We start from the raw sequence: 27,648 nt of genomic DNA, 5'->3' as shown, positions 1-27,648 counted from the left end.
TTAGACAATAATTAAATGGTTAAACGGTCGAACAAGCGCTTAAAGAGAAATAGGAACAAAAATAATTCTATACCGTTACTCCGACGCGAGGCCGCCGCGAACTAGTTATAGAGTCGCCGCTAAACTAGGAAGCGTGCCGTCGTTACGACGATATGCTTAAGTACGAAGTATTGGTTTTAATATAAGTACGTACTGGAAGAATAAGGCTTAAATCGTTCCTGTTTACTTATCGGGTTCCAGACGTCCCGACGCCGTTATGTAACTACGGTAAAAGACGGGAGACAGCCGAATACCTGATTTTATATTGTAAAGACTTCGAGGGAAGACAAAAACAGTTAACAAGACAGCTAGCACTTAATCCGCTGCGAACTCGTTACGATTTAGCGGCGCTTACTGTAAAAAAGATACGGCGAAGGTTATCGCAAAGTGGCTTTTACGGACCGGTCGACTACCGCTGTATAAGTTAGCAATAGAGATTGGGGGACCACCCGAACCTGGATAATCTCTCTTTAGGCCCTAAAGCAAGGGTCACTAGGCTGGTGGGTGAGAACCAGCATGGTAACGTCGAGTACGTGAGGTAGATTTTACGATATTGGCAGCGTGTATTTTTAGTCCAGCTTCGGCACGGTTTATTACACGAGGAACTAGGTAGATGTACCGAAGGCCTTCGGCATACGGCGTACTATTAAAAAAAAAAAAAAAAATGACTTACGCGAAGAATCCCCCACCAAAAGTTTCCCTGCCTCCTCGAAAAATCCCCGTCCACCAGCACATCGAACCAGTCCAAGATGATGCCCTCCAGCGCCGCGCGCACGACGACCTCGAGCAGCCACTTGATCAGCGTGTTGCACCAGCTGATGGACGAGCGGCGGACCCGGCCCCGGGCGATCCAGTGCTTGACCACCTCCTCCTCGTGCTCGGGGCTCAGCTCGACGACGACCTTTTCCTGCTTCGGGTACGCAGCCTCGCCGCCGCCGCCGCGACGCGGGCGAGTGGGGAAGACGCGCTCGAGGGACACGGCCCAGACGTAGAAGAAGGCGCTCCTGAGCAGGCAGGCGACCACCCCCTGGGTAGGTAGTGTCCGTAGAAGGACTTTGGGTTGATGGCGTCGGGAGGGCCAGCGGTAATATTGGCGCCCAGTGCGCCGCCGGTCAGGGCCAGGGCGGTGCTGTTGGTGTTGGTGTTGGCCAAGGCCTGGTGATGGGCCGACGACGACAGGGGGGCGGTGCGGTTCATGACCGTCACGGACCAGTCCTGGAAAACCGGGTCATCGAACGTGCCATCGTAGGCGCCCTCGGAGAGGTGGTGGGCGGCTATTTCGCCGATGGTCTGGAGCACGGTGGACTGGAGGACGGCCGTCAACATCTGGGACGAGGCCATCGTTGCGTTTCTTTCGACTCGTGCTTTCACTCGTGTTGATTGCTTGGGAAATACCTTGATGATTCTTCTCTCCGACGAAGAAAGCAGCTGGCGACACTGCCTATTTAAGTAGATAGGGAAAAAGAAGATTTGGTCCCCAGCTGTGTGGATATCTTCGGCCGAAGCGGCCAAATTCGGGTGGGTCGTTGCCGTTGTTGCCTGAAAAAGGGCCAGGGGGAGGCGTAGGCGCAGTAAGATCGTGTGGTGTCTTGTCTCTGCATTTGCCATCATTCCTGTGCCGCTCATCCAAGAAGTCATAGCCAAGGTCACGGCTCTGTCAAGTGAGAGAAACCGATCAGCTGTTGGGATAGACTAATTGGGACGCCGATCAGATCCTATTCGTCGAAACCCCATCCCCCGTAGCGGGACTCACATTCCCGATTGCTTCCGGCTTACTATAGAAATCAATTATAGAAATACCTGTATGTCGTCCTAAGAAATTGACAGTATAGGTGCTTATTCGACTGTTATCAGAATACCAAGCATTTACAACAGTGGCATCCTATAGGAGGGCAGCTAGCGGGTTCAAAGATACCTTCTTTCTCAAGAAATATTTGGCAAGTGTATGAACATAGTAGTTGAGCAATTTCGACTGTGCAATTCGAATTCTGTCGATCCACGCAAGATACATGATTGTGTGTTTTGCACAGGCAGTAAGTACCATTTCCAGCAACTGAATAGGGGGTTGGTTCTATATTGAGTGCGGGTCTATTGGAACTTCTTACTAATTACTTACTTTAAGTACTGATCAACGACTAGCATTTCTTAAAGACAAGATCCAGTAGTTAGCAGGTGGCATCGATCAAGTTTCTAATTATAGTGACCAAGTTCTAAACCAACCCCAATGTCTCCCGAGTCCTTACATCCTACAACTTATAGGCATTGGGAATCTATAGGTGCTTGGTCAGCTCAGAATTTGACGAAAGGTATACAGAAGAGAAGTCGGTTCGATAGTGGGTAGAAAGAGTGAAAATGAAACTTAGTTGACTTACACCACTCGTTGGCTGCTGAGCAGGTATACGGGGAAGCGCATACGGTAGGTCCTGAGTAACCACTACCGCCGCATCTTGGAGTTGTCAGCACCAAAGCCTGAGAACCAAGACATATAGCCAGTCGACTTACTGTCCATAACGGGTCTGCGTCGGACCACCAGTAGGGGGCTCGTGGTAACAGGAGGCCGCGATGTCGTCGGTTGAGGGGGCGTGCCGGCCGTGGTCGTAGGACTTTCCCCGGGCGAACCGCCAGAGCCGCCGCCGGTGATGCCGAACCAGTCCAGCACGACCTGCTCGTTGGTCGGGACGTAGTGGCCCACGCCCGCGCCGCTGTAGGCCACGACCTGGGTGCCGTCGCCGTAGACCATCTGGGTGTAGCCGCTCTGGGGGCTGTTGGTGACGTTGCGGGCGAACGCGACGCCGTGCACGGCCGACCACTGCTTCGCCTGCTCGGCCAGGTCCTGGTACCGGATCACGGAGTCGGCGGTGCCGTGCCACAGCTGCATCCGCGGGTACTGGCCCGTGTAGCCCGGGTACGCGGCTTTCACCTGCGCGGCCCACTCGGCGCCCGTCTTGATCTTCTGGCCATTGGCGCACGCCGGGTCCGCCGAGATGGGGCTCGAGCCCGGGGACCCCGCGAGGCAGCCGTACGGCATGCCCGAGAAGGCGGCGCCGGCCGCGAAGACGTCCGGGTACGCGCCCGCGAGGACGTTGGTCATGATGGCGCCCGACGAGGAGCCCGTCATGTAGACGCGCGCGGGGTCGGCGCCGTACTTGTCGAGGGCGTACTTGACCATGTTCACGATGCCCTGCGAGTCGGAGCCGCCGTTGTGCGTCAGCGAGGCGGTTGTTGCGGCGTCCCAGCAGTTGAAGTCTTTGGTCGTGCCCGGGTAGATGGCGATGAAGCCGAGCTGGTCCGCGAGCTGGCGGCCGAACTTGTTTTCGTTGTAGTACTGCTGGGCGCTGCCGCCGCAGGGGTGCATCTGGTGTTTGATCAGTAAGTTATTTGCTGTGTACAATGATCTTGTAGTTTTCCGTGAAGGGTATACTTACTGCTACAATGATGGCCGGGTTGGCGGGTAAGTTGGCAGGTGCCGCGATGTACATCTGGATGCCGGACGGGTTGGCGCCAAAGTTGGTCACTTGCACCAAGCTGGCGGCTGATGCCAGCGAGGCGACGAAGAGGCTGACCAGGCCATGCTGCAATGCTGATGTAGGAACCATTGTCATCAATACGCAACACGGAGATTGGGTGAGCGGCAGTTGGTGATGATCAAAGGCTGTCGCACATCCCAGTATGTGCAACCATTGCCGCTATATATCTATACTTATCTCTTCTACCGAATGCTTGGTAACCCCCGCTATCATCCCTTTCCAAGCATCGTCTTTGGTCGAATCAGCTTCGTGCGTGGAACCTTGGTCCGCACGATCGAACAGGCCACCCTCGTGAAGCAACCTCGCGACGGGCAACAGACGATGACGTTGTAAAGAGTGCAGGAACCCAGGGACCCAGCACCCAATCACAATGTCTGTCTTCCAGGAACAGTTACACTGCGGCCAGCCAACACCCAGCAAAAGCTACCTGTCAAGCTGCATGGTGACCTGCAAGCTAACCTAGCTGTGTGTGATGGGGGAACGAACCGGGGTCGTGGCACGGCGCTCGATGCCCGATTGGTGGGACCAAGACAGGTAAGGCAGGAGGGATTTCGGAGAATATATTGCCATGGACGGATGGCGGCCGCATTGGGTCAATTTCGCCGTCGGATCCGTCCTCTTTTCCTCTTTCGGCTGTCGTCCCTTTCAGCGCTATCACGAGCCTGCCGCACGACCTCCAGATGTAGGTCTTCGCCAGACCGGAGGCGGTTACGGACATGGTCTACCAAGGCTGCCGGCAAGAGTGATCGGCAATTCGATGATGTGCATCACCCCCGGATCTGCACCTGCTGGGAAAGAGACATACACCAGCTAAGATGTATCACCGCAGCACACACACTCGCTGTCGGCCCCGGCCCCTCCCTCTCGGTAGGCAGACGGCGCGTTTGACCCCGGTAAGAAAAGAAAGACGGTGATGGTGTTCTCATCGGCCCATTCCCGGTTTTGTGTGTTTTGTTAACTGCATGCCAAAGCGTGGGGCAATGGGGTCTGATGCTGCATCGACGAAGACACCGCTTCATAGCTCCGTGCCGCAAAATGAAACCGGACCTCCAACCTCGCAAGACGCAAAGAACATGAAGCCGTAATTTGATAGAGCTCAACGAGCGTCAATCACCCGCCGCGTAGTTGCATTGCTCAAATGTGGGCAAAAATTGCAAAAAGAGAAGCTCCCCCGCACAGGCTTGAACTGTGAACCTCCTGATTGCTACTTGATAACAGTCAGACGCGCTAGCCAATTGCGCCACGGAGGATTCAATTTGAAATTGAGTGGCATGTTTGTTGCTGAAAGTTTCGTCGCTTATGGAACTTGATATTGCGGCAGCAGCCCCAACCCTGATCCACTGCTTGGGTTTTTGGTGGATGGTGGGCATCATACACCAAACCCATGGTTGGATGGTGCTTAGATCTCAGGCTCAACGAACTCTACAACTGAAAGCTGAGTGTCTTTGTATAGTCCTATACACAATTAAATATTTTCGCTTCCAGATAGATTGCATTTCAGTTACGAGTAAACATGCTATGCCAATTTGACCCCCCTCGTCAATCCCACGCCAGCACCACATCTCGAGTCACGCGGCACAAGCCGATTTCATTTGCATTCACAGGTTGACCAGAATCCCTCCCCACTAACCCATGCTGGACAAGGATGGGGCTTGGTTTGCAGTGTCTTACGGCTTTTGGGTGTCCCAGTTCCCTATTTGTAGCAGCAACAACAAAAAATCTCAAGATGTCTGTCCTGATTGATGTCCATCAGGTATCGTATGGAGAGTTGCGATATGTCTGAATCGCTGCTAGCCAGCCAGCTTGCCAGCCTGATGCCATGCCCAATTTATCGCCAGGAACAACCACGGATGCTCGATGATAAGTTGTGACGTGTTTCGATTTTAATGTGGCCGGTGACGTTGAGGCTAGCAAGCCAGGGCTAGTCCCGGCTGTCACCCCACCCAACGCTTTCCCTTGAAGAGGCTCCAGAGGCTCCTTGGCACAGTGGCACTTGGGGGGCACAGGCCGGGTTTTGGTCTTGCTCGTCAGCGTCAGGGCAACAGCGAGAGCGAGTGACGAGGGCAGCAACGGGCGGGTTTCTTCTAGGTCAGTCGCTGTTCAATTTTGACGTGGCGTGTGGTCGGCCTCCAGCTGCTGCTGCTGCTGCTGGCAAGCTGGGGCTTCAATTGGGCAGAGGGGAGCCAGCCAGTCACAAACAGCCGACCCGCCTTGTAACCCAACTCCTCAGAACAACTCAGTCCCAATCAATCAATGGAGCTTCTTTGTCACCAGCACCCATCCGTAAGTACGTACAATTAATCCTGCATTGCATGGAGCTCCAAACACCACGGTACCCAAATCACACATTAAATCCAGCAGTACGGCAGCCGTAGATAGCCATGGCCTATTCTACTGGGATCGCGGCGGAATGCCGATGACATAAGTATACGGTCATTTAACCCAGATCTGGGTTCGGGAGAGCTGTAGCATTAGCATGTCGGTACTTGAGGTAGACCAGGGGACCGTCAACATGCGTGGGCACTGGCTTTTAGGTAGACCGTTTCCTGCACAGCACACACCGCACACACTGCACGGCACAGCACAGCACAGGGCTGCACCGCAGCGAGCTGGTTGTTGGTTGACTTGCATCAAACCAGCACAAAGAAAGCATTGATGGGAAGTGCATGCTAGCCTGCTTCATGAAATGAAATGGCGAGGGCGATTGACGTGCGTGCTCTGAGGACATTCATTGATGGGCTAGTTATTGTTCTCATCACCAGTTCCCCCTCCCTGCCTCCGTACTGTACCTCAAGTGCTAGTTTCTGTCGCATTACCTGGATACAAAAAGCAAGTACTGCGATTGGGCTGTAGCAGTAGCAGGAAACATCCAGCAACGAAAATGAAAATGGCGGAGCTAGAAACCCACCCCGAAAAGAGAGCCCAGCCTTGCCTTAACGGAAGGCAAAGGTAAAATCTCAAAATCTCAAAACTCAACTCCCCCAAGGTTTGACGTGCACATTACTTTAGGTTGAAAAGAAAAAAACTGTACACCACCTCAGCTCCCAAACCACAAGCAACATCACCTCATCCACATCCAATCCCAAACCCCAAAACATCCTCCCGCCTCTGCGCATCATCTTGAGCCTTGCCTTCGCATCGCACTAATCGTCACTCTTCCTTCCCCTCTGCTTCTGCCCTGCTGCCCCTGCTCCCCAGGTCGACCAGCCAGCCAGACAGACACCCGTTCGCCCCTCCACTGCCTGCTCCGAACTACTCTACGAGACACGCCACCCGAGACGCGACCCATTCCGCATCTCGACTTTTTGTCCAAAGCCCGTTTTTGCGACAAGATACAGCACAGCGATCCAACCTAGCGCTCCGTCCCGAGTACTCTTCTTTTTTCCACACTGAAAATGCCAGCAACAAATCTTAGTTTTGCTTCGGCTGCCGCAGGCCAGAACCGCGACTCCCGGAACGGTACGAGAACAGACGCACGTGGAAGCAACAGTGGCGAATGGTAGGTCATCTTCTACAAGTCCCCTTCTTCCAACCATTGTCCGACGCTTCGGCTCCTTGCCGCCTGGCCGGCCCTGTGTACTGGCTGGAGGCTACGGGCTGGAAGCTGCAACGATGCTCGGCACTACCGCCACCGTCCCTTGCGCTCCTCGCTGCATTGGATGACTGGTGGGTTGGTGGGATCATGATGTGTCCTCCTGCTTCCCAGATCCTCCCGGCCCAGTACCGCTACAAATCGGACGGATCATGCCAGCCCACCTAATCACTTCTACGCCGGATGACTGACATGGTCCCTCTAGGTCGAGACAGGGCCGATCAACCAATGGAACCCTCACCTTCCGAAGATCTTCGACCACTCCGAGCCAGTCCATGAGCCAGAGCAGTGTTCCTTCCGAAGCCGTTCCCTCATCAACTGCGCCGCCAGAAAGCCATCCAGTGCCGTCACAGTACAGCAGACACGACTTGCTATCCATTTACGACCATCTCGAACCCGCCGATGCTTCAAGTCTTTTCGTCTCAGGCTGGAACCCCGGACACGTGAACGGCAACAGTACTGCAACCCGGGGCTGGGGCAATCGCAATGACACCCATGTCTTGCCTCAAGAGCCGGATCTGTGCTGGGATGCGTCTGGGTCTACGATAGCAAGCAACCTGGACAACCTAACCCAGGAGGAAAAAGACCTGCTGGCTTCCGATATCAACGCTGCTGCCAAGCCACCACAGCAGAATGCCAAGGACGGCGGCAATCAGGCGGGCGGAGGAGTGGCACTTAACGGACGGAAGACTTCGGTGTCCCAAGGCACCGGGGGCAACTTCTCGCTGGCTTCTCCTACTTCGGCATCGAGGCCTGGCACCCGCCGACGTGAGACGGCCGACACGAACCCCTTCTCCACTGGCCTGAATTCGCCCTTGTCTGCACGCCAGCCCCGGGAGGATGGAGGCCCCTTCTGGGGCAGAAGAAACGCCGATGTCAAGGAGACCACATTCGAGGAACCCGACGAGGCGGCCAGCAGCAACAAACCCAACCCCATGTTGCCCTTCTCGCTGATGAGGAACAACACAACTACAGCCAATTCGGGTCTCGGCGCTGCATCTGCTATCTGGGGACAGGCGCAAAACGTTTCGACTCCAGGCGCTACAACCCCGTCCGCGACCATTGGCGGCGGGGGCGCGGCTTTGGCAATTTCGCCCTGCCGGGCGCCACATCGGCTATTGGCGAGAAGCGACCTGGAAACACCCGCGGCGAGTCGCGTCTTGCCCATCTGATTCCCAAGGACAGTTCTGATAATATGAATGCTCGTGCTGCCGAGACCGCTAGCTCTTGGCGTGCCCGTCCTCGTACTGATACCGATCCCTTCGGCGGAGAAGACAATCTCTCTGGTAGCGCTTCCCTGGGAGGCGCCCAAGATACCAGCCCCCCACCTCAAGCTCATCGAGGTTCGACATTCGACACTCCGGTAAAAGGGTCCGCTGCCGATTTTGGCATGTCTGGCCTGAACATCGGGAGCCGACCTGATCAAGATCATGAGCCGCTGAGCCCATCTGAGACGAACCCTTATCGCAGCCCCCCGGGAGAACGCGGCGAGCATGAGGATGTAGGCGATAGGCTTCATGGTCACGGACTGGGACTTGGCACTAACGAGCATATGGCGGGGCCATTTGGCGGCGGACTGCCCCGTGGCTTTGCTCCAGGCGGGTTCGATGGAAGTGATCGCAGTCAAACCTCCAGTGTCGGTGCCAAGGCTTATCCATTTTCGGGCGCTCTGGGTGGATGGCCCACCTCAGCCACCCCAGATCGCGAGCGGAACCCCTTCGGGTCTGCATTTGGTGGTACGCTTGGTGGTTCACTCTTTAACCCCATGGGTGATCTTCACTCACCAAGTCTGGGCAATCTGAATGGTGTTTTTGGACCACCTAGCACTACTGGACTTGCTGGATCTGGCTCCATAGGCCGTGCCAGCAAGTTGGGCTCTCTGTTCCCTCCTGCTATGCAATCACAGATGCAGGGTCATGACAATGAGAGTCTCTCCGACTCCGTGCCTGATCTGCGCCAGGTCAACCCGCTCGGCGCCATCGGCCGTAATGCTTTTGGCGATCACTCTCGCGAAACCGAGAGTCCCATGAGAGCGGGTAGGGGTTTCTTTGCCGATATCCTGAATGCCGAAGCGTCGCGCACTCCTGCTACCTCGGAGCCCCTGCAAAGCGGCGTTGCAGCTACATCCCAGGGTCAAGGCTTCCCGCAGGGTTCCGGCACCCCGTTCAGTGGCGCTCAGCCTTCCGAACCACCATCGGCCCAGGCCCGCACCATGGTCATGCCAGACCGAATGCGTTGGGTTTACTTGGATCCCCAGGGTCAACAGCAGGGACCCTTCACTGGCCTGGAAATGAACGACTGGTACAAAGCCAACTTCTTCACTCCCGACCTCCGCGTCAAGAAGGTGGAAGATCCCGAGTTTGAGCCCCTTGGTCAGCTAATCAGGCGCATTGGCAACTCCCGTGAGCCTTTCCTGGTGCCCCAAATCGGCATACCCCATGGACCTGCTACGGTCCCCGGGCCTTTCTCATCTACCGCTGGGGTCGTTCAGCCACCTCTCGTCGGCGCCTTCCCGAGTTTCGGAAGGACGTTGACGGCCCAGGAACAAAACGACCTTGAGCGTCGGAAGCAGGAGGAGCAGTACATGATGGCTCAACAGCGCGATATTCTCTCGACCCAACAACGTATGGCTCGCCAGCAGTTGGGGGTCATCCCGGCCTCCACCATCATTCCAGCGCTCACAGCCTCCAAAGCCAGCCAAGTTTCGGTAGCATGGCCTCTCCTGCTGGCGCGATCCCCCTCAAGCTCCCATCGGCCCTATCGGCGCTACCAATGCTTTTTTGGCGGGCACCCGGCACACCAACCCATCGGCCACGGTAGTACGGGTATCGACATGTTTCGAGAGGACGGGCTCTCAACTCAGGAACGTGATCTCTTGGCCAACCTCCAGCAGAGGTCGAACGAAGTTCTAACTGGACAGCAATCCCAGGCCCCTATTGGCGAGCAGTCGCAGGAGTCCTTTCGGGACCGCCTCCCGCGGAGCAATGAACTCCTCGATGATGCCGAGGGCTTTCGCGCACGGCTCCAGGAGTTTGAACAATACCAAGCAGAGAATGGGCAAATGGAACAGTCGCATGGCAGTGCTCCCGCCTCGGGCCCGGATGATGGATCATCGGGAGCTCAGTTGAACGAAGCCCAGTCCGCGGAGGAGATGATGACCGGTCAGGGTGATGATCAGTTTGCTAATGAGACAGAGTCTGCTGCTATGAACAAGCAATTCCAGCAAGCCCAAGCGGCTGAGGCCATTAAGAACAGTGGCCTTCCTATGCCTTTCCCTCCTCCCCAATCTGGAACCCCTCTGCCTGCACCAGCACCCCAGCGCGTCAAGTCGAACCTGCCGGAGCAGTACGCAACCAGCTCTGGCTCTGATACGCCTGATATCACCCCTTCGTCTGCTGCCGCTCAGCCCCCGCCTTTGGCGCCATGGGCCAAGGACACCTCCGAGTCTCATCGCGGACCTAGCTTGAAGGAGATTCAAGAAGCGGAAGCCAAGAAAGCTGCCAAGGCCGAAGAGGCCCAAGCAGCAACGCGTCGTGCCATGGCCGAGCAGGAAGCAGCCCGTGAGCGGGAGAAGGCTGCGGCTCTGGCTTCAGGCTTGCCCACCACCAGCACATGGGGCACTGCATCTCCTGTGCACTCCTCGGCCACTGGTACCCCATGGGCCAAGCCTGCCGCTGCTCCCAAGGGACCAGCTCCTGCTTCGGCTACCCCACAACAGAGTTCGGACAAGAAAAAGACTCTTGCGGAAATCCAGCGCGAAGAGGAGGTTCGGAAGCAGAAGGCCAAGGAGACTTCCGTTCAGACGGGTGTTGCCGCTGCGGCAGGCAAGCGTTACGCTGACCTTGCTAGCAAGCCTAATGCTACTTCGCTGCCTACTTCGGCAGCTGCCTCGGCCACTTCGTCACCCGCTGCCGGATGGGCTACCGTAGGTGCTGGAGGCAAGGTCAAGATTCCTACTGGCCCTGCTGCTACTCGATCTGCCAGCACCACGAACGTGAAGCCTGTTGCTGCCCCGGTTGCTGCCCCCAAGCCTGTTGTCAAGCCCGCTGGAGCAGCTGCCCCATCTGGCCGCAACGAGGCCATGGAGGAATTCAAGAAATGGCTGAACATCCAGCTGAGCCGGGGAACGACGGGCATTCTTGACAGTAAGTTGCATCTTTCTCAAATACGAATACATGATACTTGAAACTGACCCCCCGCTGTAGTGAACGAATTCATCAAGAGTCTTCTCGAGATGCCTCTGGAGGCCGACATCATCGCCGAGATCATTTACGGCAACTCCAAGACCATGAACGGCCAGCACTTTGCTGTTGAGTTCATTCGCCGAAAGAAGCTCGCCGAGAGAGGCGTTGTGGAGAAGCAGACCATTGATGTTCCTGCCCAATCCGGCAATGCTGGTGGGTGGAACGAGGTGGCTAAGAAGAGCACCAAGACGGAGGCGCCCAGCGAGGCCGCCGCTCTCCCTGCTGGGTTCAAGGTTGTTCCCAGCCGCAAGAAGGGCAAGAAATAGATGTTATCTCAGGGTATAGATATCCTGTGGGTAACCATGTTTACAGACGATGTCGCTCAAAAGCCAGCCCGCCTGTATTTACCAAGCGTTGTTTGTTTGTCAAAATCCACAGCGGTGATTGGTCGGTGCATATTTGCCGGTATCAGCACAGCGACTGGTGAGGAGAAGCGAGATGCTAGGATTGTATGTCTGTACGCGTGTATGTATGTATGTATGTATGTATGTATGTATGTATGTATGGTATGAATGAAGACAAGAATTGACAGATATGGCTTGAGTTTGTGACACTGTGCCAATGGTTTTAGTGTGAGATGCTACAAGGAGGCGTTCGACGACCTGGGCTTACATTAGACCAAGTTTACTTTCTCATGTTGTCCTGAGCTTCTTTACAATTTGATCCTTCCACAAAGGTAAGATAGTGAGGAACCTGCTTGATGCATGTATATAGTATAGCTATACTCCATACCATGTGTGGCTGGTGTAGGTCCAACCCCTCTGTACTGCTGGAAGCGGGATTCCCTTTCGCCAGTTGCTTGATTGTAAGCCCCTCTCTAATAACACGGCACAGCATCAGCTATTGCGACCTTTTTTTTTTGTTCTCGCTTGTTTCTCCGTTCGCTCTATCTACTTTGATGCATACCTCTTACGACATCTGCCTTGCATTTGGCCTATATTGTCGGATGACGGGGCCCGGCTTTACTATACTAGCCTTGGCTACTCTCTTTCGAGACGTGGCTAACCAATCTTCGAAGTCTCGTCCAGATCATGCCAATGCTGACATGCACTCCTCCGTCTAACCCGATTAGGGGGAGATAAGCCACGACATGTCTGCATCAAGTGTTAGCTTCAGCCCTCCTCCTTCTCACGCTAATCTGACATTGGATCCGGTGATTGATCTTATCATCCTCCATCTTGCGGCTGCTTTTGGTCGCGCCGGAGCCTACCCCAAGCCCAAATTGTGCCCAACTAAGAAAAGGAATAAGACGGGGCACCATGTATCTCATCAACATCGACACTCTCAAGCTAGAGAGGTTCGATGTCAACGCTCCACCGTATGCTATCCTGTCCCATCGCTGGCGAGACGGGGAGGTTTCTTTCGGCGAGTTCGCAGACCCTGCCAAGCGGCAGGGGAAAGCTGGGTTCGCCAAAATCCTCAATACCTGTGGACAGGCCCGCCGGGACAGGCTGGCCTACGTATGGGTCGATACCTGCTGCATCGACAAATCCAGCAGCGCGGAGCTCAGCGAGGTCATTAACTCCATGTTCGCGTGGTACCAAGGCGCCAAAGTCTGCTATGCATTCCTGGACGACGTCGTCACTGGTGCTCAAAATACAGAGAGCCCTGGCAGTAGTCGCCCATCCTTTGACTATATGGCTCAGAGTGTATGGTTTGAAAGGGGGTGGACTCTGCAAGAGTTGATTGCACCCAAGGGGGTAGTGTTCTTCTGCAAAGAGGAAGGCTCGCAGGAGACGAAATGGAGCCACCTGGGCAGCAGGGAGTCTCTCGCCGAGATAATTGCGAAAATAACCGAGATCCCCGAGGAGATTCTCTACGGGCGCAAGCGGGTGTTTGCCTACAGTGTTTCGATGAGGATGAGCTGGGCGGCCAAGCGCCAAACCACTCGCCCAGAAGATATAGCCTACTGCCTGATGGGCCTCTTTGGCGTCAACATGCCCCTGCTATACGGCGAGGGCTCGAAGGCCTTTCTCCGTCTCCAGGAGGAAATCATGAGGACCATCGATGACGATACCCTCTTCGTATGGAAAGAGCCTCCATCCTCAGTCTTCACAGGCTTCCGGGGGATATTCGCCCCTTTGCCCAACTTCTTTCAGGGGACTGGCCACTTTGTGCCGATCCCCAGCATGGAGCCCGACGGCCTTTTTGTCAATACCGCCAAAGGGTTGCGTACCAACGCAACGGTGTGTCCCACGCGGAAAGATCTCGAGAGGATGGGCGTACGGGAGCTCGACCAAAGCTATCTCCTGCTTCCCCTGAACTGTGCACAGAGCTCGCATGAAAATGGGATGCATGCAGCCATCGTACTCCAGTGGAAACACAACAGAACGTACTTGCGCCTGCCCAGCCGAAATCTATTCGAAGTAAAAGACATGTACGTGAGCCGGGATTCGACCGTGTTCGTGGCGAAGCTGGACACGCTCTATCGTCATATGACATTTGACAGCCTGGATTTCGACCGCCTCAATTTCGTCTTCCAGCTCCCGGACAAAGGCGTCACCTTTCTCGAGAAGATCTCGCCACTCGAGGGCCGCTATATTCCTGCCCGCTCCACCTTTCTGATGGACTGCCTGGTGAAGAACTCGGGCAACATTGGATTCGCATTTCACCTCGAAGAGGCAAGACAGCTGCTCCTCGTAGCCATTGAGTTCTCCGAGGCGCGGGAGACCGGTGGCGGCGAGCAGAAAGCCAGCTATAGGATAGTACCCGATGTGCTACCGATCGGGCCCAAGAAGGAAGACTATGAAAGTCGCCTGGCCAAGGCTCGAGATAAGCTGTTGTCCAGAGGTAGAGATAAGCGGATGTCCTTCCGGGGTAGCAATGCGGCGATGAGTGCTTACGACCCTCGTCCCGTGGGTGAGCTGGTCACACAAGACGTGCGATTCGGATCGGCAGATGGATTCAGTTCGGCTCAACTGCGTGTGTCCATGGTAAGGGAAGAGGGAAGCTTCAATGCCCATTTATACATTCTCAGAATTTCATTTCTCGGCTTGAAGATTCCTTATAGTGAGCCACTCTGACCAGGAAAGGTCGAGGCTTTTTTTTGTCTCTCGAATAATCTTTTAGGGCAACAGTTCATGCCTTTGTGTCTTGTGTAGGGCCTTGCAGAACTGAAGGGGTCTTTAGAAGATAGGCTTAGCTGAGCCAGCAAGAGTATGCATATGCCATTCTTTCACGTTTTGGGTTCTTTTATTTTCAAACCGTCAGTTATAATTCGCCGAATTCATCCCAGAAGACGGCACAGCCAACAAAGAGCCAAAAAGAAATTCACTTTGATATTTGAGCCTCTCGAAAAAGTTAGCCCCCATCCAAATGTTTTCGACACCCCCGGTGCCAAAACTGAATCCTTCTTAGCGTCTGGCAGGTGTGAAATGGGGTAGGGGGATGTTAGCTATGTACTCATCTGTGATACCCTCAGAAAACATCACCGAAGTCCTGTTTCACGCCCAAATGACTTACCTTGGTAGCTAGCCAATACGTTGGGGATACAGTGCTTTTGAGCCTTATCTACCAGAGTGAGAAATACCTGTCACACAACTGAGGCATCTTTTAACCGGGAAGACGAAGTCCTACTTCGTCTTATCCGTAGGACAAGCGTAACATGTCAGCCTAGTCCGGCCGCAAATTATATATTGTCACACTTGATGTGTATTTTGGTGTCTGACCGAGGTTTCGGCTTATCCATCATTTATTAACCGTCCCCTTTTCCTTCATGGCGGTAATGAGAACGAGCGTCCGCTTCACTCAGGAAAGCCAACGGGTTTACCACATAGCCATGTCGATGCCAATCAAGTTCATTCGCTCCACAGTTGGGCAAGATTACGTTCCTGCAACTTCGAACCAGCGGATAGCGTACACGTTCGAGTGGGACGGGTTCTACAGCCAGACGAGTCAGGCCAATGGCCAAATACAGCACAAGTATTACTCTGAGGGCGAGAGGGAAGCGATGTTGCAGGCTAAATGCACTGAGTTGGCCGAAGCTGCAGGCGATTCCTACCAACATATCGAACGACTGGAAGCCATTTTCGAAGGGCTTCTCAAGTGCCAGTGGAGCCCTAGGAGGTTATCCCAAGATTCCATAGTGCAACATGTGGACACTATCCAGCAACGACTTCCAGCTCCTCCGACCGAGCTATCTGTACCACTTGGCGACCTTGCCCCTGAGTACTTCTCTGTCAATGAGACTCTGGAGGAATCTCAAAGTTGTGATGTGTCCACAACAAAACATCATCCGCTTTGTGGTATACCACATCATTACTATACACGACGGTGGTCATATAGATATGGCCTTACAAGAAGCCTTGAGTCATGTCGGAGAGCTCATCGACACATGTACAGCGAACCAGAAATCCTCAGCCAAGGAACGGTCACAAACCGCCTTTTACGTCGCTGGTGCTTACCTCTGGACGTTCTGGCAAAGAGCAAGGACTTTGTTTGCATATTTCCGAATGCATTTTGATCTGCGCGATGGTTTCCGTCACGGTATGGAGAAGTCCCATTGGATGCGGAGCTTTCTAGTCTCCCCCAATGTACCCCTGAGAGCATTGACCGACCATGTAGCGCTTGCTAGGAGGCCTGCCAACATGTGTGGATGGATACGGGAACTCCTTCTAGGGGATCCGAGATGCTTGGGCCTGGACTTCGCGGTACTGCACAGCCGCTTCCGCGATGCTTTCGGTGCCAAGGTGGCGCGATGCCGTCATGGCTCCCCTGATGGATGCCTCGGCAAACATTGGCGCCAGTGCCGCATGTTCTACCGTGAGAACATCTCGCCGGACCAGACGATGCACGACACGAAACCACACAATCATGACCAAGAGCACAGAGTCTTGTGGGACAAGGATTCCTACCTTCGTCTGTCTGGGCCCCGGGCGGTTTCGGTCCAGGATTCGGACGAACGTTGGCTCAGATACTGCCCAGCCACCAACCGTACCATGGCGATCTCTCATGTCTGGAGCCGTGGTCAGGGAGGGCGACCGGGGAGGGGCATCAATGCTTGCCTTCACCAACGCTACATGCGTCTCGCCCGTAAAAGCGGATGTGACAGCTATTGGATCGCTGCGGCTTGCATGTGAGTGTCCCTTTCAGACATAAGCTGGGAAAAGCGCCCGGTTGCTCCGGGACCAGCCTAGAGGTGAGGACGTGGCTAATCGAGAGCCCGGAAGACCGGAGGACGATGATCTCAGGGCCGAGGCAATGAAGTACATCAACACCATATCCTACACAAGCACATGTGTACTTGCAATCGATGTTGATCTCATGGAGTTTGACATGAAAAAACATGGACACGCACCAGCATGAGTCCGTCCTGACCACAGTATTGTTCAGCGAGTGGAATACCCGCGCCTGGACCATGTTGGAGGCACTCAAAGGCCGAGACCACATTACTATCCTGGGCCAGGGCAACGGCATGATTCGTTTCATGGACCTCCTAAACCATGTGCATGACCACGGACGGATAGACTTGGTGGTGTTCGCGGCGTCCTTATCTCATATGATGCGCTCCCAGGGCGAACCAGGCACATGGCTTGATCGTTCATCCCTACGAGAGTCGATACCCAACGACATCCCAATGGAAATTGTTGGCTCGTGGCTGAGTCACCGGCCCGTAACCCGTCCTCAGGACGAGGTGGTGATCTGGAGTTTGTGTCTGAACCAGCAGCGACAGCGAATTAAAAGCCTCAACGACTTCTGGAGAGCGCAAGAGACCGTCCAGTCGGGGTCCCTTCTCTCCAGTGCGCCTAGGCTGGCGGTCCCGGGGTTTCGATGGGCTCCAAGTACACCCGTCGCCTTACCCGGCGGAGGACAACAAGAAAGCGAGGATGAGATGGAAAGGAAGTTCCATCGCGCTTTCGAAAGTTGCGCCTCCTTCACCCTAAGGATTTACCGGAACGGGCTCTGGGGTGCATGGTGGACGTGCGACTTCAGCCTCGACCGCTATTCACGGCTGATCCGACGGCTAGACCGACCCAGTGAGGTTGGCAAAGTGATTCGAAAGATACAAAAGTCCTTCCAGATCCATTCGGAGCACATGATGCTTTTCCGTCCCAAGTCAGACACCGTACCCGGACGCCTGGACACCCCACGGCCACAGGCGTTGGTTTCCGGATCATATTTCATCGTCGCAGTCTGCGAGTCGGATCATAGGGCCCAGGCGGTGTCCCCCAAACATGAAGAGGAACCAGAAGCCTTCCTCTGAATGGATCTGGAAGGGCGTTTTTGAGTGGCCGTGCAATGTACCTTTGCCCCAATTCATTGAGAACCAGGCTCTTTGGATAACTTGAGGCTCCCGGGTGCTGTAAGCCAGTCTACAACATCCATGATTCTGGGGCAGCAAGTCTGTACAGGTGCGAAGGCGGTACACCCAGCTTATCGAACCTAAGCAGCATCGCACGGGCCGATTTTGTTATCGCTATCGTTATCAGGTCGATGCCCCTCCCCCCTCCCCCTCCCCCACCAAGTGCTGCAGCTGCGGGCGGCAAAAGTCGCACCGCATCTAGAGTGCATTGGAGTGTGACACATCCTGACTAACCCCAGAGCCGGCCAAATTTTCTGGAAGAAGGGACTTCGGTATTCCAAGTCTATCTGCCGTCTAGAGAATTAAGAGGAAACCGACAACCACTCGATTTCCACGTCTCAGCACTGAGCTCCAGGCCAAAGTCCGCGGGTTGTCACTGCTTGACGTTTTGCGCACGGCGACTGCCCCTCCGTCGTCAGGCCTCAACCTCCGTCTTTCCGTCCCCGGGTCTGGTGGCGTGCCACTCACATCCCAAGTGCGCAATGCAGCCTTCGACAAACCCCGTTGGTGAAAATGCGCCTTATCTCTCAGTCTTTAGCTCAGATGTCGCAAAATCGCTGGTGGAGCGGTTCGTACGGCATGTAGCCTCATCTGGAACTAAGACGGCGGAGTCCGAGTCCCTCCCTGAGGGCGCATTACCAGAGGCAATCCAAGTCGGCTCGTCCGCGCTGAACGCCTTCTTACAGGCAAATGTTACCGGCCCCGTTCTGCAGGCTGCAGACTGCGAGTCGGTATTTGTCGCTGCCTACAACCAAACAGCATCACAAGACACCGCAACAGCACCAAAAAGTCCCATCGAGGCTTTGAGGAAGATCTGTCTGAGGACCCTGGACATTGATGGTGTTTCCGTCTATGCCTACATACCTCACATCGAGCTGTTCTGTTTTGCAAAATGGGTCCTGACATCGGGCGACGTCGTCCCGCTTAACAGCGATTTGGCCTGGACGCGGTTCCGCATCCATCTATGGCACTACAAGCTGCTTTCTCAGCCATCCTTGGGGCCTGGATCACTGTTCACCAAAACCGGCCGATTCACTGATGTGGCAACTCTCCAGGAGCTGGTCGAGAAGAGTCTTGAGGATGCAGAGTCCACAGTTCTGGCTTCGACTGAGGAGGGCGACGATATCAAGGCCCAGTTTCTGCTCGAGAAGTCCAACGCCCATGTGATGCTTGGAAACGACGCCAAAGCGAAAGATGCACTGCAGCTCGCAGCACAGAAAAGTGGCTTCACCTATGCTCTCTCTGGCGCCCTCGGAAAGCGAACAAAGTGGCAAGAGAAGAGCACTAGTCAGCTTGTCGTATTGGCCAAGAGCGCAGAGGACAGTCCTGCCAACGGAGAGAACTCTGCAGAAGCGACAGCACCACAAGCGCTGGCCCTCAATGACGATACGCTGCTGGAGAAGATCTCCTTCAAGGACAGTGGCATTGAAGATGTTACTAAGTCGGAATTGCCTGAATCTCTACAGCGTATCGCCCCCGACGACCAACCCCAACTAAGACCCGAGGACAAAATCATCCTGCTCACGGAAGCCATGTTGAAAGACACGTTCTCACCTTCCGACTCCCTAACTGCAGAGGAAATCTTGCCCTTCGCTGAGCGAGTGATCAATGATAAGTCGACCAATTGGCAAATCTACACCCAAGCTCTGCTGGTGCGATCCAGAATCGAGCTGAATCGAAGCAGAACCCTTGAGCGTGGTGTCTTGCAGATGCAAGCCGTTGTTGATCAGGTCATCATCGATACGGATGCCAGCACTGCGCCTCCCGCAAACGAAGATTTCCATCGGGATGCAGCAGTACCGGCTATTGAGGTCTCTCTCCCAGGTGAACAAGCGCCAGCTCAGACCAACCAGAACAAGCCAACGTCTTTCTTCCCAGCCGCGAAAGATACCGAGTCGGCACCTGCTCACGAGCGACTCAGATACGTGAACGCATTGTCATCACCGCCGAGGTGGCATCTGGAGTCAGAGCTCGGATATGCTTGGGCTTCTGTAGGATCGCTCATTTCGGCATTGGAGATCTTCAAGCGCTTGCGTATGTGGCCTGAAGTTGCGCTCTGTTTGGCTAGCAGCGAGGCCCATGATGACGGAAGCGGACGCGGCGATGGTGGAGTGCAAAAGGCCAGAGCCTTAGTACGGTGGAGATTGTACCACAGAACAGGCGAAACGAAGGCTTCAGCTCAGGCCGAAGATACAGAAGATGCTATCAACACCGACGATCTGAAACTCAAAGATTACTACGGCGAGGAACGCGATCCACCCCCGCCAAATGCGCCCAGGCTGTTTTGCATCCTGGGTGATCTCGAGGAGGAGCCAGCACATTACCAGCGCGCGTGGGAGATATCCAACCGCAGATTCGCAAGAGCCCAGAAGTCTTTGGGCGAGCTGTGGTTACGGAAGCAGGATTGGGAGGCAGCTTTGGAGTCCTACCGTCTCGCAGTGGGTGTCAACAGACTGAGCCCCGAGCTGTGGAGCCGACTGGGAGATATTGAGCTTCGTCTTGCCCACTTCCCTGATGCCGCCGAGGCTTTCCAGAGGGCCATCTATACCAGCAATGGCGAAGAAGGCGGCGAAGATGCTCGAACATGGAGCAACTTGGGCGGCGCTCTGCTCAGCTGGTATCGCGAGGTGGTTGCAGAAAGCAAGATAATTAAGTCTGAGAAAAAGCCTACTGAAGACGACGAAGAGCCTACGGAGGAACAAGTCGCGGACCTGGAAAAGAGGTTCCCCTCCACATCCCGGGCAGCTGATCTGAACAAGTCGGCTCGCAACCTACTTCTGGATTCTCTCTCGGCTTTCAAGCGTGGCGCCACTACTGCGCACTCCAATTGGCGAATCTGGGATAACGTCGTGACCCTGGCAGCCAGCCTAAAGCCATCTCCGGCATTGGATGATGTCGTACTCGGCACCCGCAACGTTCTCAACATCCGGAAGACCGAAGAGGCCCTGGACCACGATATCCTTAGCCTATTGGTCCGGGAGGTCACTAAAGAAGCTGCCGGTGGTGAAAGTAACGATGTCTACGTGGCTCCCAGAGGTACGATACAGATCAAGGTCATCTCGCTCTTTGAAGACGACATCGTGCCGCTCATCACGGCCGACTCAGAAGCGTGGTCGCTGATCTCGCGCTTGCGAGCCTGGCGCCGCGACTATGCGGGCGCCCTGGATGCTGCCGAGAAGGGCTGGCGAGCGGCCACTGCGGGTGCCGGTTCCGGAAACGCACTATCTGCTTCCACGGGCGCGGACGGCACCAAACCCAAGGGCGACTGGCTCAACGACGCCGAGGCGTGGGATACGGTAGTCAGCCGTACTGGAGAACTGGTCGCAGCGTACGAGAATTGGGGCAGCCGGGTCGAATCCATCGGCGACAAGTGGCGCGGCAAGGCGCGGAGTGCGGTGCGCAGCGTCATGAGCAAGGGAAAGGAGAACTGGGAGGGCAATACTGGGTGGAAGACGCTGGAGGATACCATGGAGGGGCTGAAGATTTAGGCAGGATTGCATTGCATGGCATGGCATAGGATTCCCATCTGGGTGATTGAATAAACAAGTAAAAGTAGAATACGAGAAAAGAATTTAACCAAGTTGACATTTGTCCAAACTGATTGGTGAATTTGGCAATGGCAATTGGGTGACTGCCACGTTCAGCGCCGATTCTAGCGGCTGCGGGTGAGATTGAATACAGCGGTGATTGAAGTGGTTTGCTTTTTGTATACAGGCGGGCGCTAATCTCCGACGTCATGACTGCACCTTACATCTTCATTGACCGTTTGCTTCGATACAGTGCTTGTACGTACTTGCTGACAGGGAACAGAAAGAGGAAGGAAAACCACTCGGAATCGTTTTATTTCCCGCATAATTTCGTATCCATTGGAGCCTGCCCTTACTGCTTCACCAATCAATACGAGGGCGTGAGCGACGGAAAGCAACAGCCGCAGCAGCGACCGCCAAAAGATGGGGATTAAAACGGCGGCCCCTACCACGGCCAGCCCAGCTACTCCCTCCGCCGTCACCATCGTCTACATTGGCGGCGTGCCGTACTTGCTCCCGCACGATGCGCCCGTATTGAGCTTGGGGCAGCTGCCCATTCGGCATGGGCGGCAGTATGTCCCTGCTACGTCATTTGGGAGCTTGGTGCAGACGAAGACTGCCGAGATTGTGATGCGCCTGTTTGAGGATGATGATGTCTGGACTGACGAGTTCTTGTCCTGTAAGTCTTGGTGGTACAGGTTATCGGCCGCCAAAACGGTAATTGAATGAAAGGAGCCGGGTCTGACCCCGCGCCTTCCTTTTCTGACCGGGAGGTTCATCCGATCAATATGCATGCCGCGAACCCAGAACTGATCAGCATTGATGGATAGTGGTTTTCTACGCCCAGAATGACTCGGATAACTTCGAGGCATTCTTGGCCGAGATCCCGTCCGAGTCTCGCGCGTCGACGAGAGCAATCATGGTGGGATCGGACATACACGGGCAATCGGTGCCGCTGGCGCCGGGCCCCTATGTCTGTGATTTCCTCACGGGGAATCTGTATCGCCCGTACCGGCTCTATGAGGACTCGAGTGATGCTTTCGTACGCGGGGCCTTGCCGACGGGAAGTGTTGCGAGTGGAAAGGGGGACAGCAGTAGCTACCAGTGCTTGGAGGTTTCGGACGTAAGTACTTTTCCCTGCTGTCGCCATGGCATTCTCAGTCGTCTCGGAAAACAAAGTAAGTACGCAATTAACTGGTCACAATTCCGTCTCAGATGATACCAGTGCCATCGAAACTCTACCACCTAGATGCGGACCGCACGGCGCCAAAGCCGCTGGCTGGCATGCGGTTCGGCGTCAAGGACAGCATCGACGTCGCGGGCCTGCACACGGGCAACGGCAGTCGATGCTATCGCGAGCTGTACCCGCCGCGCACCGAGACGGCGGCATGCGTCGCGCGGCTCCTCGAGGCCGGGGCCGTCATGGTCGGTAAGATGCGGTGCGGGCAGTGGTGCGATGGGCAAGACCCGGTCGACAGGTAAGACGAACATTCGTTAACCCCCTTCTTCCCCAATCGCGTCGTTTCTTCGGAGGCTGCTCCTTTTCGACCGGATAGCGACTTACCGTAACTGATGGGAGTTTGCTGCAGGATAGAAGAACCAACACCCATCAACCCGCGAGGCGATGGCTTCCAGAAGCCTTCGGGCTCCAGCTCCGGCTCGGCGGCGGGCTGCGCCAGCTACCCCTGGCTCGACTTCACCGTCGGCACAGACACGGGCGGCTCGATCCGGCACCCCGCCGCCGTAAACGGTGTGTACGGGATCCGGCCCTCGTCGGGCCGCATGCCGAGCGATGGAATGCTGGTATGCAGTGCGCTGCTTGATACGCCGGGCATGCTCGCGCGTTCGGCAGCGATGGCGGAGAGAGTCGCTAACGTCATGTTCTCCGAACCTCTGCCCCGGGCAGCCAGCCGGCGGCGCTTCAAGCTCCTCTATGCAGTCGAGCCCAACACGGCCAGCACAACACCGAAGTTCTTCTCGGCGGGCGGCTCCGGCCCCGAAGCCAGCACGCCCGCGGGCCGGATCATGGAGTCCTTCGTGTCGCAGCTTGAAAAGCACCTGAAATCCCAACGCCGGGAACTCAATCTCTACGAACTATGGGCCTCCTCCGCCAACTCCAAAGAAGACCTAGTGACCGCAACTTCGACCATGTACCAAAACATCGTCTACGGCAGCTTATCCCGCACCGCAATCGAGCCCTTCCTCCGCGACTACCGCGCCGAGAAGGGCCCCAAAGCCCGACCGTTCATCGAAGCCACGACGCGGAAGCGTCTCGAGTACGGAAAGGGCGTCAGCGATGCCGAGACGGAGGACTCGGAGCGCCGGCTGAAGTTCTTCGCCGACTGGGTCAACAACACTGTTCTACCTGCTCCGTCTTCTTCTACTGCTACTACTGCCGATGGACCATCCGATGAGGGAGAGGCAGAGGAAGAAGAAGACGACGAAATCCCACTTCTGCTATACCCCCAATCCTGGGCCCAGCCCGCCTACCGCGACGAGCCCGCGACCCACGCCCTCATCGGCCCCGACGGCAAACCCGCCCTGTTCTGGACGGGCTTCTCGGCTTACTCGCTCGCTTACGCGTCGGGGTGTCCTGATATCGCGGTACCGCTCGGCGAGGTGCCGTTTACGTCGCGGATTACGGGCGATCCAGAAGAAGGAGGAGGAGGAGAGGGGGAAGCGAGCAAGAGCAACAGTACGCGACTGCCGGTAGCTATTTCCATCCTGGCGCCGAAGGGTACGGATGAGGTGCTGCTGGGGCTGCTGCGGGAACTGGAGGAGAAGAGGGTCCTGAAGGAGGTGGGATGCGGGAGTCGCTTGTTTCGGGATTAGAGTAATAGATACACGTACATTGATCCATGGGCAGTCAAACCGGGCTCAAAGATCACAGCCGCCCAGTACCAATTACTGGTGTCGGGTATAACTGTGTTTTTTCAGTCAATTAAGAAACATCTCATGGTGAATGGTTACCTGCTGCCAGAGCTTAAGGGGCTCCTCCTCACTGTACTCTTCAATCCACTGTGCTTACCTACATAAGTTTGACCCGAGATGAACGTCGCATAACGTAGATCCGCATCACGGTCGCAGATGGGCGAAAAAAAAGAGGTTGACCGACAGCGTAGATTGTCGTTTTCTTCTTCTTCTTCTTCTAAGAGTCGAAATGTCTAAACACACACTTCAGTTCATTTGATGTCGACTGTAGAAATGGTGTAATCGCACTATTTATCGTGCTCATCCTCGTCAGGGAGGGTGATGCCCAGGTTACTCATCCGTAGCAAACACACCAACCATACTACCTGGCAGAGATAGATCAAGTACACGGATTGATAGCGGCAGTTTTGTTATATAACTATAACGTTGGTGGTCCCCGTATGTATCGGGAAGACATCGGAAACATGGAGATGATTTCAAACCATTCTGGTCTAGAAGGACATGTAGGTAGACGGCACAGTCCTGTCAATCTGACAAGGAATAGTTTTCGGGCATGGTGCTTCGTACGAGCGCAGCCTGCCATTCCCCCACAGGGATGGCATGCCGTGTAGCACCGAATCCTCTCCGATCACTTGCATAGATGGGAAAAGGTAGGGAGACGATAGGTCGTGTCAAGAGACCATCCAAGGAACACCGAACACAGCACACTACCCGAGAAAACCGAAAGATGTGAGATGCGCAGGAACAGACGTCCCTTACTTGTTCTCTTCACGAGAGTGACAGTTTGCCAATGTTGCTGCTTCAGATTGGGCTACAACCACGAAGCATATACCTCAGAAACATGTCGCTTCAGTCCGAATTAAAATCACAAGGAAAATAGTCACTCTTCTCTCATCTCAGTAAAAACGTGACGCGCTACTCAGATCGCTACTCTTCATCAACCACCAACGCCCAGCCGGCCAATATGTTTTCGGGTTATTCGCTCGCAAAAGAAGAAGAAAACGAGGAAAGAACTCCCTCCCTTGGCTCGTGAGATAGAGAGAGCACGCAAATCCATCCCTTCATCTCAACCCCCCCTGGCCTCCCTCCCCCCAACCAACGCTGAAGGATATATATGAAAAGCGACAATGTACTAAAAAGCAAACGCAAGACGGCCTATCCGCGTGCTACGAAAAGGCCCTGATGTGCTTTCCACTCCTTTTACTTCTTTCTTTCTTTCTTCGTTCCTTTCGGCCGTTCGCTCGTTCCAGGCAATACACACAAAGACGAGAAACTTTTGTACGAATTCTTCGCTCATTTCTGACGGGCAGAATCGACTCATGCATGCAATCATGAGGCTTCCTCGCCCACACGGCCCAGCCCCAGGCCGCCTCCGAGGTTGCGCATGTGGACCTCACGAAGCCTGCCAACCCAATGCCTGCGGAGCTCCGGTGTCGACTTGGCGAAGACGAGAGCCTTGTTCTCGTCCGTCAGCGCTTTCTCTGCGATCTTAAGCTGCAGATCCGGGTCCTCGTCGGCGAAGTCGCGGAAGAAGATCTCCATGGCCTGCTCGGACCACTTGGGTGGATGGCTGTTACGACCGCTGCTCCGCAAGGCGTCGGCCAGGGCGAGCAGCCCTTCTTCGAACAGACCGCTGGCGTTGAACGATGGGTGAATGGGCTGAGCTCGTGCGCCTAACGAGGGCGTAGCCATCGGGGCAGCGGCGGAGGGAGTCTGTGAAGGCGCCGCGAACATGGATGTGGTTGTGGGCGTCGCGTTAGAGGGCGCGCTGTAGATGTTCGCCGCGAACCGAGACGGGCGACCCCGGCGCTTCTCGGAGGGGGCGGATCCAGGGGGCTCAGGCGCAGAGCGCTTCTTGTTATTTGCTGACGCCGTCCCGGTGGTGTTCGGTACGTTCTCATCCGGCGGTGTAAGAGCGCTAGTTGAAGTAATCGATGTTCGAGGGGGGGATGATGGCGGAGGTGGGTCGTTGGACTGGTTGTATGGAGGCTGGTGTCGGTACTGGCACTTGAGAGACTTGAGGTTGATGCGGCTGGATGGGTGTTTGCGATGGGGTCTGCGAGTACATGCTCGAATCTATCGCGGGCGCGGCGCTGGCTGATGTGGGAGTGCCAGTAAGGTCAACGGAAGTAGATGTCGTATTGCCATCGGCATCTTTCCGCTTGCCCTTCATGACCCTCTTAGGCGCGCCACCAGAGCCGATGACATCGGGGAATAGGATCTCCATGAATTCTTCGTGGTCGAAAGCCCGTCCGCGCAATGCTCTCGAAAGAGGTTCTTTCTGTTGGTGAAAAACAAGTTAGCAACGCATGTACCTGCGAGCGAATCCAGTCTCTGTATAAAGGGTCCATCCGTGATAGTGGCGAATATGAAAAAGGCAGAGACTGGATAGAGTTCATCGCGTACCTCGAAGTGTCGCTTCCATGCCTCCTCGCTCGCCGTGACCATGCGCGAGTTGGGGTTGTACAGGAACTCTGGATCCTCGCGCAGGCCGCGCCACATGCGGAAGCGCTTGCGCGCGTTGTCGGCCTTGTTGATCAGGTGGGACTTCTCGGGGAAGGCGCCGTGCTTGTCGCGCAGGGCGATGGCGGCGCGCTCCCAGGCGCCCGACTTGAAGCTGTGGTTCTCCTTGAAGCCGAGCTGCATGGACTCGCACAGGGAGCGGAAGAAGGTGGCCTCGTAGGCCGAGTTCCAGCTGAAGCGCGGGGGGCGGCGGTCGGGGTTGCGCCGCGACGACGACGAGGGCGTGTTGTGGGCGGTGCCGCCGGCGTTGCTGTTCTCGTCGTCCGACATGGCGGCGGCGGTAGCAGCGGCGGCGGCGAACTGGGCACCATCCGCCATTTGGCGAGCTCAGGGGACGGTCGGCGACCGGTGCGTGTCTGGTCCTTGTTGCTTTGTCGCTCGAGGGTTGACCAATTGCGACAATCGACGATAGAGTCCTGGTCGGGCCTAATTGACGGGCGCTATCGTGTAATGAAGTCCTACCGGTGATGGATGGTGTGGGCTTGATTGAGGAAAGGTAGTTAGTGATCGACAGTCAGCTACCCTTCCAGCTTCGCTTATCGGTCGTTCTAGACTCGTCCGTTGGGCCGGGATCTATATGAGGGAGGGTGGAGTCGAACGAATATGGGAGGAGGTTGGCAAAACGTCCGTTTTCCTTTCGCTTGTCGATAACGGCAGCTTCAGTTGGTAGTGGTGGGAAATGGAATGGGGGTAGCAGTTGCAGGGTAGGTAGCAGATTGGGTTGGGTAGAGAGAGGTAAGCGACTCCCAAAACTGTACGCTAGGAAAACCCCAAAAACTGTAGCCTCTTCTTCTCTCCGTTTATTTCACGTGACTCGATATTGGTCGTAGCGCAAGCTCGCCCAATGCAGCTGCTTTACCTGAGCGATACCACCTTCAATCGCCCAGAGTGCGACATTCCTGATTCTATAGTTGAACACTATTGTACGACTAACCAGGTATATTACTCGGCAATCGCTCAAGTA

The 27,648-nt window shown here is 55.3% G+C and overlaps 8 protein-coding genes across 8 annotated transcripts; 5 read left to right on the top strand and 3 right to left on the bottom strand.

The window, feature by feature from the left end:
- Positions 1 to 924: 924 nt before the first annotated feature.
- On the bottom strand, positions 925 to 1,380 carry PG986_005093 (uncharacterized protein; the record flags this gene model as incomplete). Its single annotated transcript, XM_066841315.1, has 1 exon — positions 925 to 1,380. The coding sequence occupies one exon, from the start codon at positions 1,378 to 1,380 to the stop codon at positions 925 to 927; it is 456 nt and encodes a 151-aa protein (XP_066701177.1).
- Positions 1,381 to 2,473: 1,093 nt separating this feature from the next.
- On the bottom strand, positions 2,474 to 3,635 carry PG986_005092 (PHB depolymerase family esterase; the record flags this gene model as incomplete). The annotated part of the gene is made up of 3 exons (XM_066841314.1): positions 2,474 to 2,508; positions 2,542 to 3,394; positions 3,465 to 3,635. The coding sequence occupies 3 exons, from the start codon at positions 3,633 to 3,635 to the stop codon at positions 2,474 to 2,476; spliced, it is 1,059 nt and encodes a 352-aa protein (XP_066701176.1).
- Positions 3,636 to 6,961: 3,326 nt separating this feature from the next.
- On the top strand, positions 6,962 to 11,668 carry PG986_005091 (uncharacterized protein; the record flags this gene model as incomplete). Its single annotated transcript, XM_066841313.1, has 4 exons — positions 6,962 to 7,065; positions 7,364 to 8,095; positions 8,197 to 11,303; positions 11,364 to 11,668. The coding sequence occupies 4 exons, from the start codon at positions 6,962 to 6,964 to the stop codon at positions 11,666 to 11,668; spliced, it is 4,248 nt and encodes a 1,415-aa protein (XP_066701175.1).
- A 993-nt stretch (positions 11,669 to 12,661) lies between these two features.
- On the top strand, positions 12,662 to 14,425 carry PG986_005090 (uncharacterized protein; the record flags this gene model as incomplete). The annotated part of the gene is made up of 1 exon (XM_066841312.1): positions 12,662 to 14,425. One exon carries the CDS (start codon positions 12,662 to 12,664, stop codon positions 14,423 to 14,425), a length of 1,764 nt encoding a protein of 587 aa, XP_066701174.1.
- A 755-nt stretch (positions 14,426 to 15,180) lies between these two features.
- PG986_005089 (uncharacterized protein) lies at positions 15,181 to 17,604 on the top strand (the record flags this gene model as incomplete). Its single annotated transcript, XM_066841311.1, has 4 exons — positions 15,181 to 15,646; positions 15,687 to 16,476; positions 16,538 to 16,640; positions 16,702 to 17,604. 4 exons carry the CDS (start codon positions 15,181 to 15,183, stop codon positions 17,602 to 17,604), a joined length of 2,262 nt encoding a protein of 753 aa, XP_066701173.1.
- Positions 17,605 to 18,185: 581 nt separating this feature from the next.
- Positions 18,186 to 21,191, top strand: PG986_005088 (uncharacterized protein; the record flags this gene model as incomplete). Its single annotated transcript, XM_066841310.1, has 1 exon — positions 18,186 to 21,191. One exon carries the CDS (start codon positions 18,186 to 18,188, stop codon positions 21,189 to 21,191), a length of 3,006 nt encoding a protein of 1,001 aa, XP_066701172.1.
- A 462-nt stretch (positions 21,192 to 21,653) lies between these two features.
- PG986_005087 (uncharacterized protein) lies at positions 21,654 to 24,062 on the top strand (the record flags this gene model as incomplete). Its single annotated transcript, XM_066841309.1, has 4 exons — positions 21,654 to 21,909; positions 22,061 to 22,353; positions 22,446 to 22,708; positions 22,820 to 24,062. The coding sequence occupies 4 exons, from the start codon at positions 21,654 to 21,656 to the stop codon at positions 24,060 to 24,062; spliced, it is 2,055 nt and encodes a 684-aa protein (XP_066701171.1).
- Positions 24,063 to 25,490: 1,428 nt separating this feature from the next.
- Positions 25,491 to 26,954, bottom strand: PG986_005086 (uncharacterized protein; the record flags this gene model as incomplete). The annotated part of the gene is made up of 3 exons (XM_066841308.1): positions 25,491 to 26,135; positions 26,179 to 26,442; positions 26,568 to 26,954. 3 exons carry the CDS (start codon positions 26,952 to 26,954, stop codon positions 25,491 to 25,493), a joined length of 1,296 nt encoding a protein of 431 aa, XP_066701170.1.
- Between the last annotated feature and the right edge of the window lie 694 nt (positions 26,955 to 27,648).

Source organism: Apiospora aurea, assembly GCF_038362705.1.
Source record: "Apiospora aurea strain CBS 24483 chromosome Unknown utg000004l_segment0_segment0, whole genome shotgun sequence".
In the NCBI taxonomy this organism is placed as follows: Eukaryota; Fungi; Ascomycota; class Sordariomycetes; order Amphisphaeriales; family Apiosporaceae; genus Apiospora; species Apiospora aurea.
This window is presented reverse-complemented; position numbering and strand designations above follow the sequence as displayed.